The sequence below is a fragment of the Monopterus albus genome, unplaced genomic scaffold (assembly GCF_001952655.1).
Source record: "Monopterus albus unplaced genomic scaffold, M_albus_1.0 scaffold98.1, whole genome shotgun sequence".
NCBI classification, from domain to species: Eukaryota; Metazoa; Chordata; class Actinopteri; order Synbranchiformes; family Synbranchidae; genus Monopterus; species Monopterus albus.
In genome coordinates, this window is record NW_018127978.1 from 3049918 (window position 1) to 3066379 (window position 16462).

A 16462-nucleotide genomic window follows, 5' to 3' on the forward strand; every position below is an offset into this window, starting at 1 on the left:
GTCTCTGCTTTTTGCAGATGACGTTGTCCTGTTGGCCCCATCAAACCAGGACCTCCAGCGTGCACTGGGGCGGTTTGCAGCCGAGTGTGAAGCGGCTGGGATGAGAATCAGCACCTCCAAATCCGAGGCCATGGTTCTCAGTCGGAAAAGGGTGGCTTGTTCCCTTCAGGTTGGTGGAGAGTTCCTGCCTCAAGTGGAGGAGTTCAAATATCTTGGAGTCTTGTTCACGAGTGAGGGAAGGATGGAACGGGAGATTGACAGGCGGATCGGTGCAGCTTCTGCAGTAATGCGTTTGATGTACCGGTCCGTTGCGGTGAAGAAGGAGCTGAGCTGTTAGGCGAAGCTCTCAATTTACTGGTCAATCTACGTTCCGACTCTCACCTATGGTCATGAGCTTTGGGTCATGACCGAAAGGGCAAGATCCCGGATACAGGCGGCTGAAATGAGCTTTCTCCGCAGGGTTGCCGGGCGCACCCTCAGAGATAGGGTGAGGAGCTCGGTCACCCGGGAGGAGCTCAGAGTAGAACCGCTGCTCCTCCATATTGAGAGGAGTCAGCTGCGGTGGCTCGAGCATCTGTTTCGGATGCCTCTTGTGCGCCTTCCTAGGGAGGTATTCCAGGCATGTCCCACTAGGAGGAGGCCCCGGGGAAGACCCAGGACACGCTGGAGGGACAATGTCTCTCAGCTGGCCTGGGAACGCCTTGGAATTCCCCCAGAGGAGCTGGAGGAAGTGTCTGGAGAGAGGGAAGTTTGGGCATCTTTGCTTAGACTGCTGCCCCCGTGACCCGGTTCTGGATAAGCGGAGGAAAATGGATGGATGGAAGCCTAAACACTCACCTTCCATGTCCAGTTTCATGTCCATGATCCTACGAATGGTCTCCTCTGCAAGAAAAGAAACCAAGAACAAAGTTAATGCTGTATAATCCAAATTCAACTACTATACAGCATTTCGACTCAATTTTTTACAGAACATATACACAATATAAGGAGCATACAATATAAATTTAAAAAAATTTTTTTAATTCAACCTTACTTTTTAATTACAGCACTTTGATCAACTTTTGTTGTTTTTAAATCAACTGACTTGTGCACATTTTCCCAGATGGGCATAAAATCGGTTGGCCTGAGCAGCTGACTCACTGAAATAACTGAGGTTAGATCCCATTGAGGGCTCCAAGAAAGCCAGTTGCACCAGCTGTTATTCACTACAAACTAAGCCTATTTACAGCACAAGTGTTAACAAGGTGAATTTTTATGCTTTACTCAATTAAAACATCTTGCAAAATACAAATTAGTTCTTAAGTACAGGTAATAGTACGGGTATTAAATATTTGCACCCAGTAACTAGCTTAGAATGCAATTATCTGACCCATTTAGCCTGAAGACTGAACAAGGTAATGGGATATGGCTGACATATCTGACCTGAAACCGTTTATAATGATGTTCATGTAGAACATCATTATAAACATTTCACAAAAATAACATTATAAACAAATGACAAAACTTCACATTGTGGCTAATAACATTGCCACTGTGTCAAATAACGTTGGTGAGGTTAGCATAATCATATTTCCCACATACCCTAAACTGAATACCATAAAAACACAAAGATTTCTCCATGTATGCATATGTAAGTAAGATAATAAAATTTAATGCATCATTTGGCCCCTAAAACTGAGATTTTTCGAAGCTATGTTCCAGATCATGATGCTAATCATCTCCTGTTTACAAAGATGGCCTTATTTTAATAAAGTAAATTACTACTTTGTACACAGCTAGTAGCTACTAAGACACTTAGTAAGGCACTTTATTTTAAGCCTCCCATTTACCCAAGTGGCTTATAACAGATTATAATGGAGCTGGAAGTAGACAGAATTTGTTTATAAATGGGTTTGTCAAAAACTGACTTCTCATATGGGTACCAATAATTGGGGGTTGCTGTATAAATAGATAAAGAATTTATCCATTTCTGAACTTCTAATATATTTGTCTAGAACATGTTACAGTCCTTGAAATTTTAATGTCAAAAAATGCACTCAATGTATATGTTATTTTAGTTGTACAACCAACAACTACAGTTGTATATAGCTCGTTGACAATTTTATGTTATGTCCCATTGTATACTAAGATATAATGTAGGTTGTTGTCCTTTTTGCTGGTATTATTGCTATTATTAGTCTTTATTGGGTTTACCGTATTTCTGTATTGTGATGTAGCAGAGACCACAGGGAAAGCAGTTGCCGCCTTGGCAGTGACTAATGGCGAGCAAAATAAATCAGTAAATGCCTGCTGTAATAATACATTATGTCTTCACAAAAGAAGCCTACAAATAGTTTACATTAATAAACATTTAAAATGTACTTACTGCTTTATACATTAGACTGTAAAAAAAAATCAATTAAATGTTTAGGTACAGTTGGAGTCAGAAGTTTACATACACCTGAGCCAAATACTCTAAATTCAGTTTTTCACAACTCCTGACATTTAACCCTATAAACATTCCCTGTCTAGGAAGTAGGATCACTACTTTATTTTAAGAATGTGAAATGTCAGAATAATAGCAGAGAAAAAGATTTATCTCAGCTTTTATTTTTCTCATCACATTCCCAGTAGGTCAGAAGTTTACATAGATTCACTCAGTATTTGGTAGCATTGCCTGTAAATGGTTTAACTTGGGTCAAACCTTTCAGGATGCCTTCCACAAGCCCCTTACAATAAGTTGCTGGAATTTTAGTCCATTCAGACAGAACTGGTGGAACTGAGTCAGGGTTGGAGGCCTCCTTGTTCACACGCTTTTTCAGTTCTGCCCACAAATTTTCTACTGGACTGAGGTCAGGGCTTTGTGATGGCCTCTCTAGTACCTTGACTTTGTTGTCCTCAAGCCACTGTGCCACAAATTTGGAAGTCTGCTTGGGCTCATTGTCCATTTGGAAGAGCCATTTGTGACCAAGCTGTAACTTCCTGGCTGATGTCTTGAGATGTTGCTTAAATATATCCACATAATCTTCCTTCCTCATGATGCCATTTGTTTTGTGAAGTGTCCCAGTCCCTCCTGCAGCAAAGCAGCCCCACATGGTGCTGCTACCCCCGTGCTTCATGGTTGGGATGGTGTTCTTTGGCTTGCAGGCCTCCCCCTTTTTCCTCCAGACATAACAATGGTCATTATGGCCAAACAATAAAATGTTTGTTTCACCAGACAAGAGTACATTTGTCCAGAAAGTCAGATCTTTGACTCCATATGCAACTGCACACTGTAGTCTGCCTTTTTTATGGCAGTCTTGGAGCACTGGTGTCTTCTTGCTGAGCAGCAGGTTATGTTGATGTCGGACTCATTTTAAGTGGATATAGAATCTCGGTACCTTCAGACATTTGCAAATTGTTCCTTGGATGAATCAGGCTTGTGGAGGTCCACAGTTTTATTCTAAGGTCTTGGCTGATTTCTTGAAATTACCCCATGATGTCAAACAGAGGTACCGAGTTTGAAGATAAGCCTTAAAATACATCCACATGTGCACCACCTATTGACTCAAATTATGTCAGCCAATCAGAAGCATCTAAAGCCATGACATAATTTTCTGGAATTTTCAAGGCTGTTTAAAGGCCCAGTCAACTCGGTTTATGTAAACTTCAGACCCACTGGAATTGTGATGTAGTGAATTACAGTGGTGTGAAAAAGTGTTTGCCCCCTTACTGATTTCTTATCTTTTTGCATGTTTGTCACACTGTAATGTTTCAGATCGTCAAACAAATTTATATATTAGTCAAAGATAACACAAGTAAACACATCATGCAGTTTTTAAATGAAGGTTTTTATTATTAAGGGAAAACAAAATCCAAAACTACAAAGCCCTGTGTGAATAAGTGTTTGCCCCCTAAACCTAATAACTGGTTGGGCCACCCTTAGCAGCAACAACTGCAATCAAGCGTTTTCGATAACTTGCCATGAGTCTGCCACAGCGCTGTGGAGGAATTTTGGCCCACTCATCTTGGCAGAATTGTTGTAAGTCAGCCACATTGGAAGGTTTTCGGGCATGAACTGCCTTTTTAAGGTCATGCCACAGCATCTCAATTGGATTCAGGTCAGGACTTTGACTAGGCCACTCCAAAGTCTTCATTTTGTTTTTCTTCAGCCATTCAGAAGTGGACTTGCTGGTGTGCTTTGGATCATTGTCCTGCTGCAGAACCCAAGTTCGCTTCAGCTTGAGGTCACAAACGGATGGCCGGACATTCTCCTTCAGGATATTTTGGTACACAGCAGAATTCATGGTTCCACTTATCACAGCATGTCTTCCAGGGCCTGAAGCAGCAAAACAGCCCCAGACCATCACACTACCACCACCATATTTTACTGTTGGTATGATGTTCTTTTTCTGAAATGCGGTGTTACTTTTACGCCACACATAATGGGACACACACCTTCCAAAAAGTTCAACTTTTGTCTCGTCTGTCCACAGAGTATTATCCCAAAAGTCTTGGGGATCATCAAGATGTTTTCTGGCAAAACTGAGACGAGCCTTTATGTTCTTTTTGCTCAGCAGTGGTTTTCGTCTTGGAACTCTGCCATGCAAACCATTTTTGCCCAGTCTCTTTCTTATGGTGGAGTCATGAACACTCACCTTAACTGAGGCAAGTGAGGCCTGCAGTTCTTTGGATGTTGTTGTGGGGTCTTTTGTGACCTCTTGGATGAGTTGTCGCTGCGCTCTTGGGGTAATTTTGGTCGGCCGGCCACTCCTGGGAAGGTTCTCCACTGTTCCATGTTTTCGCCATTTGTGGATAATGGCTCTCACTGTGGTTCGCTGCAGTCCCAAAGCTTTAGAAATGGCTTTATAACCTTTTCCAAACTGATAGAGCTCAATTATTCTCTTTCTCATTTGGTTTTGAATTTCTTTGGATCTCGGCATGATGTCTAGCTTTTGAGGATCTTTTGGTCTACTTCACTTTGTCAGGCAGGTCCTATTTAAGTGATTTCTTGATTGCGAACAGGTGTGGCAGTAATCAGGCCTGGGTGTGGCTAGAGAAATTGAACTCAGGTGCGATAAACCAGTGTTTTGACAGGGGGGCAAACACTTGTTCACACAGGGCTATATAGTTTTGGATTTTGTTTTCCCTTAATAATAAAAACCTTCATTTAAAAACTGCATGATGTGTTTACTTGTGTTATCTTTGACTAATATATAAATTTGTTTGACGATCTGAAACATTACAGTGTGACAAACATGCAAAAAGATAAGAAATCAGTAAGGGGGCAAACACTTTTTCACACCACTGTATAAGTGAAATAATCTATCTGTGAACAACTGGTGGAATGGTATAAGTGCCCTAACCAACTTGCCGAAACAGGAGTTTGTTAAAATGACAATCTGTGGAGTGATTTTAAAAAAATAAGTTTTATTGACTTCAACCTACAGTAAGTGTATGTAAACTTCTGACTTCAACTGTATTATCTTAAGGACAACCACCACAAAAATGCAGACCCATTTTGTACATTTGCATACCTTGTTTACCTCCTAGTGATTTGATTTGCTTCGCAGTGATTTGAAAATTTAGGATTAATCGATTTGAAATGAAATCCTCCATCTGTGTAAATGTGTTTGAATAATTAAACTGATGAATAAATGATCAAATTTTGCTTCATACCTCTGAGTTTTTGGTCCGGCTGGGTGTAGACACTAGGCTCCTGGTTGCCTTTGCTGTATGTTTTGGTCAAGGTCCTCTTCTTGGGCGGCACAAAGTCTGGTGACATGTCATCATCATATCCATCCAACAGGCTCCATTTCTTATTTTGATTCCTCCCACCTTTCCACCCTCCTTTTCCCTTCCCTCTTCCCCACCCTCCTTTCACCTTCTCCCATCCTTCTCCCCATTGATCTTTCTCTCCTTCCCATCCTCTGTTCCCTTCTTTTCCTGGCTCTGCTGCCCATCCTCCTCTGGATCCCTTCTCCTTCCTGACTCCTTTGGTGCCTTTTCCTGTTAAATCAAATCGTTCTTTCCATGCAGTTTTTCCACCTCTGCCATTGAGAGAGGACTTTTCTATTATGTCATGTGATAGTTTGTCCAATGAAATGGTCACATGTTTCATCTTGCTGCTGATGTTGCTTTTGCTGCTCACAGGGCTGGCGGAGTTGAAGGACTGAGGAGAAGAGGTGGCTTTTGGGAAGAGCTGCTTCTTCATCTGTGGCCTTTCGTTTGTTTTAGTAACACCTGGAAAAGGAGACAGTCATATATGTACACATTGGCAAGAAATCCAGAAATGAATAGAGAATATATTTAAAACTACCATTTTCTCTGATGTTTTAGTTATATATTTAGGTCTAACAGCATCTAATCATACATCTACTCTAAGTAAAGAAAGTCACTTTCGGCTTTTCCCGTTTAGGAGTCGCCACAGCGAATCATTACACTGACGACTCGCATGTTGACATTTGGCACATGTTTTACGCCTGATGCCCTTCCTGATGCAACCTGGATTCGAACCAGGGCGCCGCAGCGAGAGCGCTGCACCTTAACCACTAGCCTACCAGGGACAGCCTCTACAGCTACTCTAAGTATCTTATTGATAGCAAGCAAAAAATACAAACCCTGTCTAGGAAATGGTCATCCAGACATACAAGGAATAAGGCACCAGGAATAATAGCCCAATATAATATATGAAATACAGTATGTCTATGCAATAGAAAGGTTGACTATGATGGTAAAATTACAAAAGAGAAATGTATAGGTTTATAGAGTGCTGTAGTCATTCGCCCTAGAACCTGGAACGGAGCATTTTTGGTCTTCCAGTTCTACTGAATTACAGAAGCCAGTGGAACACATCATAGCTTGTAGGCAGTAGTAATTTCGTCAGTGAAAACTATGACACAAAGTATTCTTTGATGCCCTTTTCATCAGGACAAAAACGAGACTAAAACAAAATAAAAACTAACAGTTGTTAACGAGAACTATGACAAAATGTTTTACATTTTTCGACAATGAATAAAAAAGTAAACAATAATGTGAAGGACAGACAGACATGAATTAACATAATGACCACGGGTCTGTAACATGAAACGAGATTAGTGGCTTATCCAGTTAATACTGGGTTCAGCTCAGGTTTTCCGGTACAATGAGGCTAACTATTAATCAGGCTACAACAACATGGTAACTTACTATATACTGCATGGCTAACCTGCTCTGGAGCAGGTTAACTTCAGAGGATTGAATCCAAACCTGTCAACTGCCTGAATCAGATCACTAGACAAACTGAGTGATTATTCCTACTGGATCATGACAGGGAGAGAGTCTACATTAATGTGATAAGTAGGCTATTAAATAGATATTGATAGAGCAGTCATGGATCACTCTGGTTTAAAGCAGAGTTTCTAACAAACTGAGGGGATCTACAACCTCCATGATGATCAATACTGTTTTAAATGCACAAAGATTATTTGGTTCCCAACTGAATTTCATGATGTTTCCATTTCTGCTGCTCAGAATAGCATGAGGAGACCCTGTGGTGATCTTATTTTATATATATTTATATAATATTTCCCATAATTATAAATGAGCATCTGACTTTAGGTTTAACTCCTCTCCACTGTCCTCTCCTCCTTGCTCTGGCTGCAATAAATGTCGATTTTTTACTAACATACGTATTCACAATAGTTTCTTCATCATCAGACAGTGGAATAAAATGCTCACTCAATAAGACCCTTATGATAATACTGTGCTAATGTATGGTATAGCTATTATTAGTCTTTCCTTAATATTTTAAAGTTACTTCTAATTAAAAAGCTTCTTATTTTATTGTAGTTACTGTATGCGACCATAGTTTATTGTTCACAGTTCACTTGCCATAACTTTTGCTCTGGCTTTCCCCACAGGTGTCAGTCACTGCTCTATCTCATATTCTATTCCATACTTCATTCATGGTGCTAGTGATGTTGCCTCTAACTAACAGCTCCGCCTCTTTAACATGAACACACTTGTTTGTGTAATAGGAAAATCCCAACTTAACTTAACAGAGCTAGTTGATAACCGGCTTCATGGTACCAGTTATCCAGGATGACCAACGTTACGCTAAGTGAAGCCAAACAACCCCAAGACAGCCAGAACAAATTTGTATGAAGGCCACGATATGTTAACCCCTGGACATAGGAATAAAGCTTAACCTCTCACACTAAGGTGGCATATTTGAAACATATTAAAGCTCCAAACACTGCTTGAGATTTTATGATGGAGATATTCACTCAGTAGTTGACTACCATGAACCTGCAAACCGAGTTCCCTGCAGACCTCCCTCTTTCATGTTATTAATTCAGGATAAGACCCCAAAACCTCCCAAATAACAACAACCTGCAGTTATAGTGGCAGCTACCTCCTTATACCCTCAGATGTTACTGTACTGAGAAATTTTTATAAACCAGTACACTCTGGCTCTTTGAGGAAGTGTTACATTTTGTCTGAAATAACCAATAAAAGCCATGACACTGGCCACTTAAGACCATATTTGCTTTGCACAGTATCTAGTTGACATAAGATGTTATTAAGGATAGGAAATTCAAATGGCAGTTTGTATTATGTGATAAGTAAACAGCTGGATATTTTGTATAAAATACTAAGTCCTCTCATCGAACCAGATGCCGCAGTTTGTAGTTAATACTTTATTTGGTGTGCAAAGTCGTATTCTTCAGAACTACTGCATACTTTTTACTGTCAAAGATCAAGTCCACTGCCCGTAACTGGCCTCCACCACACTGTGATTCAGCTCCAGATTCTACTTCTCCTTTCTCAGAAAAGTAAATCATCCTTATATCTAATGAAAATTCAGAAAACTCACTTCAGATTGAAATACAAAAAATCTCATTGCTTTTAACTAAACACTCAGAATTACACACTGGTTTTACACAAAACTATCAATGCCTTAAAATTAAAACGGATCTTCCATATTTTGAATACAGTACTTAACTAAACATTGATTATTATTGATTAGACATTGATCAAACAGTAATTATCAACCAAATCTTTAATTTTGGCATAAAACCATCATTTTATCAAACTCAGTGTCTGTTCTTATTTCTTTTGTCACATACAGTGGTGCAAATAAGTATTTGATACACTCCCGATTTTTCAAGTTTTCCAACTTACAGAGAATGGACAGATCTGTAATTTTCATTGTAGTTACACCTCAACTGTGAGAGACAGAATCTACAAAAAAAAAAAATCTAGAAAATCACATTGTTAGATTTTTAAAAAATTTCCATTTTATTGCATGAAATAAGTATTTGATACAATAGAAACATAGAACTTAATATTTGGTACCGAAACCTTTGTTTACAATTACAGAGGTGAGACGTTTCCTGTAGTTCTTGACCAGGTTTGCACACACTGCAGCAGGGATTTTGGCCCACTCCTCCATACAGGTCTTCTCCAGATCTTTCAGGTTTTGGGACTGTCACTGGGCAACACGGAGTTTCAGCTCCCTCCATAGATTTTCTATTGGGTTCAGGTCTGGAGACTGGCTAGGCCACTCCAGGACCTTGAAATGCTTCTTATGGAGCCACGCCTTAGTTGCCCTGGCTGTGTGCTTGGGGCTGTGTGTTTGGGGTCATTGTCATGCTGGAAGACCCAGCCACGACCCATCTTCAATGCTCTTATTGAGGGAAGGAGGTTGTTGCCCAAAATCTCGCACTACATGGCCCCATCCATCCTCTCTTCAATACGGTGCAGTCGTCCTGTCCCCTTTGCAGAAAAGCAACCCCAAAGCATGATGTTTCCACCCCCATGCTTCACAGTTGGGATGGTGTCCTTGGGATTGTACTCATCCTCCTTCCTCCAAACACGGCAAGTGGAGTTTATACCAAAAAGTTCTATTTTGGTCTCATCTGACCACGACCTTCTCCCATGCCTCCTCTGGATCCTCCAGATGGTCTTTGGCAAACTTCAGATGGGCCTGGACATGTGCTGGCTTGAGCAGAGAGACTTTGCGTGCGCTGCAGGATTTTAAGCCATGACGGTGTAGTGTGTTACTAATGGTAACCGTTGAGAATGTGGTCCCAGCTCTCTTCAGGTCATTGACCAGGTCCTCCCGTGTAGTTCTAGGCTGATCCCTCACCTTTCTCAGGATCACTGATACTCCACGAGGCGAGATCTTGCATGGAGCCCCAGTCCGAGGGAGATTGACAGTCATCTTGAATTTCTTCCATTTTCTAATCCCATCTAAGCCCATCCCAGCCTTGTGCAGGTCTACAATTTTGCCCCTAGTGTCCTTAGACAGCTCTTTGGTCTTGCCCATAGTGGAGAAGTTGGAGTCTGATAGATTGAGTGTGTGGACAGGTGTCTTTTATACAGGTAACGAGTTCAAACAGGTGCAATTAATACAGGCAATGAGTGGAGGATAGGAGGGCTTCTTAAAGACAAACTAACAGGTCTGTGAGAGCCAGAATTCTTGCTGGTTGGTAGGTGATCAAATACTTATTTCATGCAATAAAATGGAAATAAATTATTTAAAAATCTAAATGTAATTTTCTGGAGTTTTTTTTGTAGATTCTGTCTCTCACAGTTGAGGTGTACCTACGATGAAAATTACAGAACTGTCCATTCTCTGTAAGTGGGAAAACTTGAAAAATCGGGAGTGTGTGTCTTACTTCCCCTTTGTCTATGATTCAGCATCTTTCACTCTTTGTGACTTAGATTTTATATGTAAAATCACTTTTAGAATAATTTATCTTTTATTCTTACACATTCAACCAATGATTATTTCAAACAAAACACACACATAAATCATCTTATGCTTATCCTTACTTATTAAAAGCTTAACTTTCTACTTTATGCATTCTGCCATAGCATTTTAAGAATTTTTCTCTCTCCTCCAGCCTGCCTCTCTTGCTGTTTCTTGTATTTTTTCCTGGTTCTCTCTGTTTCCTTCACAAGCCCAAAAAAAAAAATCTCTTGTCCAGGAGCTGAATTGCATGATGTGTTTCACTGCTGCTGATAAGCTACCATCTTACATTCAGTAACATTCTGTCTGTCATCTGGAGTTAGTGCTTCTTGAAAGAAAGGGGTACATGAACCATCTTCATCAACAATCCAGAGAATTACAAAAAAACAATGCTGGGATAGTACACCATATGAAATAGTATAATACTTTAACATGAAATGCTGTGGATGCAGATGTAACATTAACATGCCTTCAAGCTTTTGCGTTGCTCCTCAATAGTTAGTTACAGGATTAATGTGGGCAGTCAACCATAAATCATTCTCAGTGCTCCCTGCAGAAATCTCACTGTTTTAATGGTATCTGATGATTTAGCTTCACCTTTTGAGTTGAACCAAGTGAAGAGGATTTTTGTACTAATGTGAGTGAGTCTAATTCTGCAGAGCAGAGGGACATCATGTGATTAAACACTGTTTTCCACAAACCTCAGGATAGACCGGAACAACATGTGTAACCATGCTAATTGCATACAACAAAGATAAAGAAGATAGAGTAAATATTAAAAATACATGATAAAAATGGTGAAAACTCGACTAAAATATATTTACTTTTTATTGACTAGAACTAGACTAAAACTAACAAAAAAAATCAAGAGTAAAATTTGACTAAATCTAATGCATTTTTTTCAAAAGACTAAGACTAAAACAAAATCAAATTCAGGTGTCAAAACTGTAGGTGATGTCCTGAGCTCTCTAGTCCATCATCTCTTTGCTAATAATGATAATACTTCCCACTGATGTATGAAAGTAATGACTAAATTTATTCAAGCTCCTAATCTGATCTTCATACCATTTATGGAAGTCGTTGGTTTGAGTCCGCCTGGCCCTGTGGGTTGAAAGCCTCCAAAGGCCCAGTCTAACATCTGCTTCAGCAGCTCATCTCCATCCTCAAACAGTGCAGAAAACTGTTTCTTACAACGAAATGCTGCTGCCTGACAGACGACAAGCGGGAAGACAAATTTACGGAAACAAATGAACACTTTCTAAGTTCAGGCTTCATTCTGTTTATAAGCATATGGGTAGAAACTGAGTCAGCCGTCCCAGGTTACTGAGTCAGATAAATAATTTTAAAAAACAGGAATGCTTATCTCTACATACTGTGTTGAGGTACAGTAGTTAACATGATGGCACTTTTATGTCATGTTTATATCAGAAGATGTAGAGAAACACACAGACCTGCAGCGACAGGAAGATGGCCTCTCGGTAGGTGGCCAGAATGGCAAAGGACTTGGCGCAGAAGTACTGGCCAAAGGCAGTGAATGGTTTCAGAGTCTGTAAATTGACCTGGAATCAGAGCAAAGAGTGCAGAGAATGGAACTGCATATAATGATATAGTGAAACATCAACTAAAAAAAAATTTAACATAGGCAAAAAAGCATGCGTGGCAATATAGAGACAATGGAAAAATTCAGTCCTATGCTAAACAAGCTCAAGATATTCACCCATCAAAGTAAAATAATCATGAAGCTACCACTCAGGAAACTGTTTTAAACTAAGAAAGATGTAGTAGGATTATAAAAATGTCAAGATAAGTAATAGCCAACTGTCATTTTGGTTATGTTTTCAACCCTTCATAATAATATGTAGTGTATATATAGAGAGAACCTGGGTACTCAACTAATAACTAGCCCAGGGATCAACAGGTTAAAATGTGGGAATATTACTGTACAATCACAATGCATATAAAACATTTACAGTTGAAGTCAGAAGTTTACATACACTTAGGTTGAAGTCAGTAAAACAGATTTTTTTAACCACTCCACAGATGTCATGTTAACAAACTCCCGTTTTGGCAAGTTAGGACATATAAGTACTTTTTCCAGCAGTTGTTTACAGACAGATTATTTCACTTATAACTGACTACATGAAAACTCCAGTGGGTCAGAAGTTTACACGCACTCAGTTGACTTGGCCTTTAAACAGCTTGGAAAATTCAACAAAATGATGTCATGGCTTTAGAAGTTTCCGATGAGCTAAACTGGCATCATTTGGGTCAACAGGAGGTGCACCTGTGGATGTATTTTAAGGCCTACCTTCAAACTCAGTACCTCTTTGTTTGACATCATAGGAAAATCTAAAGAAATCAGCCAAGACCTCAGAAAAAAAACTGTGGATCTCCACCAGCCTAATTCATCCTTTTTTCATTTTCAAATACCTAAAAGGTACCACATTCATCTGTACAAACAATACTATGCAAGTATAAACATCTTGGAATGACACAGGCATCATACCACTTAGGATGGGGTATGGGGTAAGTGTAGGAGTGAAGACAAGTCTACAGGGTCATCAGGTGGGCACCCTCTCACTAACTGGTGTTTTTTTTGAGTTGGGCCCACGACACCGAGAAGGCTCAACAATGTGTTCCAGTGTCCCAGAATCACCCCCCTCTTTGCCTGCATCCATACACCCAACACAGCCCTTCATCTACTCAGACTAATTTAGGATAACTGTTACCAAACAGTGACTAGGACTATCAAAAATTTCAACTGCTGTTCTAGCCACCACACATTTAAAATAACTCACAAAATGTTTCAGATAGCTCACCAGATAACTTGTGGATCTCCACCAGCCTAATTCATCCTTTTTTCATTTTCAAATACCTAAAAGGTACCACATTCATCTGTACAAACAATACTATGCAAGTATAAACATCTTGGAATGACACAGGCATCATACCACTTAGGATGGGGTATGGGGTAAGTGTAGGAGTGAAGACAAGTCTACAGGGTCATCAGGTGGGCACCCTCTCACTAACTGGTGTTTTTTTTGAGTTGGGCCCACGACACCGAGAAGGCTCAACAATGTGTTCCAGTGTCCCAGAATCACCCCCCTCTTTGCCTGCATCCATACACCCAACACAGCCCTTCATCTACTCAGACTAATTTAGGATAACTGTTACCAAACAGTGACTAGGACTATCAAAAATTTCAACTGCTGTTCTAGCCACCACACATTTAAAATAACTCACAAAATGTTTCAGATAGCTCACCAGATAACTAGCCAGACGTCTGCTTCCTTTTATACTGCATCAGAAACCACCCTGTGTTAGTATTCATTCCAACAAACCAGTCAAATTCTACTATGCCCTCGTGTTAGCTTGCCCATGCTAACACCAGGAAGTAGGCCTCAAGCTTGCTGCATGTATCAAACACTTTTACTAAGTCTGTCCTCTTGTGCTAGTTTACTTCAGCTTAACAGGCCTAATACTCATATATGCTGCCATTTATAAATCACTTACCTATTTTTAACCCCATTCATACCTTTCTTCTGCTCCAGAGCCACTGACTGGACCTTGCGTGCTATCAGCTAGATTCCTAATTACCCGTCTTAGGCTCTGCCCTTTTTTGCCTAACTCACCTACAAGAGAGACTTGGCTACAAATCCCCTACAACCTCCACGGGGTGGACTTTAGCTTTCCAGCCATGCTCCTCTGCCTCCATGGCTAATTCTGTGTATTTCAGTTTCTTCCTCTCATAAGCTGCATTTACAGCATCCTCCCAGGGAACTGTAAACTCAACAAAATACAGAGTCTGCTGTGCTTCTGATCACAACACAAGGTCTGGTATGAGGTTAGTGCTAACTATCTCCCCAAGACCTATGAGCTGATTCCCTAAATCGACTTTAATTTGCCAATCTCTCCATGCCTTTAGCTGGCCTGCATCCTGGCTGTTCAAACCGACTTGCTTCCTGACTTTTTCACCCTCCCAAATGAACAAAATCCCCTTGTTTTTTCTTCTCGTCCACTGAGTTTACTTCTAGCGCCTACTTTCAATAGCTGCTGCTAAACCTTTCAACACTTGCTCATGTCTCCAGGTGTTTCGTCCTTGAGCCAGGCTTGTTGTACACCCTGAGAGGATACCGAAGTAGAGCTACACCTGAACACAAGGGGCATTTTGGTCCTCACCCAACCATCGGTTCAGATTTTGGGGAGAAGGAAGTACATCATAAATTGTGCCTAGAATGAATCTAATCCTTCCTGCTTTCATGTCCCACATTTACTTCCAACTAAGTTTCTTCCAATCTCATCCACTGTCTCTGCTGAGCGTGGGAGACTGCCTGTGAGCATCTACCAGCCTCTTCCTGCCTCCTGATTTCCTCAATAACCATCTTCCTACTGTCAGTTGCTGCTGCTTTGTTCCAAGAAGGTTGTGATGTGCTTAAACCAAAACCACCACGTCCCTGCCGTACCTGCCCTACAATATCCTTATGTTTAAGCGCTGCCTGAGCCTGTAGCACTACCTCTTTCGGGTTCCACTTCCTCTCCATTCTAGCCTTAGAGCATTTAAAATTCTCTGTTAAACTGGTTACATGGACCTCCAAAATCCCTCTTTCTGCATAAGGCCATGCTCACAGCCACTTCCTAATGTATGTGCTAAATGTTCTCTCTAGCTTCTCTACCTTAGAAATTGGTACATCATAACCTGTCAGTGGCCATAACAATTGCAGCAAGAGACCAAACTACAGGCACCAGTTTGAGTTTGCCTAGGAGGCCCGACACCTCTATGCTGTCTCAAGTACTGAATCTGCTCTTTATTACTAAGAGCTGCATCATGCCACCTAAACCTTTGACTGGTTTCTCTAACACTGTTGGAATCTGTTAATTATTTATACAAAACCTTTTATCCAACAGCACACCTTTCACTATTGAAATGCTCGATGATTTCTCTGGCTTCACCTTCAATCTAGCCCATTTTAAGTTAGAATCAAAATCAGCTTTATTGGCCAGGTGTGTCGGACACATGACTCTGATACAGCGGCTCTCAATGTTTACATACATGTCAACAAACAAGGGAATGTGCATTAGGAAAGAGATAATAAAAAAAGGGCAGAGTACTTATAAACAGACCTGTACATATATATATTCAGTGCCTTGCAAAAGTATTCATACCCCTTGAATTTTTCCACATTTTGTCACATTACAACCACAAATTTAAATGTATTTTATTGGGATTTTATGTGATAGACCAACTCAAAAGTATTGCATAATTGTGAAGTGGAAAGAAAATGATACATGGTGTTCAAGATCTTTTTAAAATAAAAATCTGAAAAGTGTGATGTGCATATGTATTCAGCCCCCTTGAGTCAATACTTTGTTGAAGCACCTTTTGCTGCAATTACAGCTGCAAGTCTTTTGGGGTATGTCTCTACCAGCTTTGCACATCTAGAGACTCCAGTTCAGTCAGATTGGATGGAGAGCATCTGTGAACAGCAATTTTCAAGTCTTACCACAGATTCTCAATAGAATTTAGGTCTGGGCTTTGACTGGGCCATTCTAACACATGAATATACTTTGATCTAAACCATTCCATTGTAGCTCTAGCTGTATGTTTAGGGTCGTTGTCCTGCTGGAAGGTGAACCTCCGCCCCAGTCCCAAGTCTTTTGCAGCTTCTAACAGGTTTTCTTCCAGGATCGCCCTGTATTTAGCTCCATTCATCTTTCCATCAACTCTGACCAGCTTCCCTGTCCCTGCTGAAGAAAAGCATCCCCACA

General features: G+C 40.4%; 1 protein-coding gene across 1 annotated transcript in view; it reads right to left on the minus strand.

The window, feature by feature from the left end:
• LOC109965298 (uncharacterized) overlaps positions 1-16462 on the minus strand; it is a 52831-nt gene that overhangs the window by 14581 nt on the left and 21788 nt on the right. Inside the window, exons 8-11 of the mRNA XM_020609202.1 lie at positions 12148-12255; positions 11762-11903; positions 5638-6201; positions 838-882 (exon numbers count right to left, since the gene is read on the minus strand). Coding sequence (XP_020464858.1) covers positions 838-882; positions 5638-6201; positions 11762-11903; positions 12148-12255 — 859 coding nt within the window. The remainder of the gene's footprint in view (positions 1-837; positions 883-5637; positions 6202-11761; positions 11904-12147; positions 12256-16462) is intronic.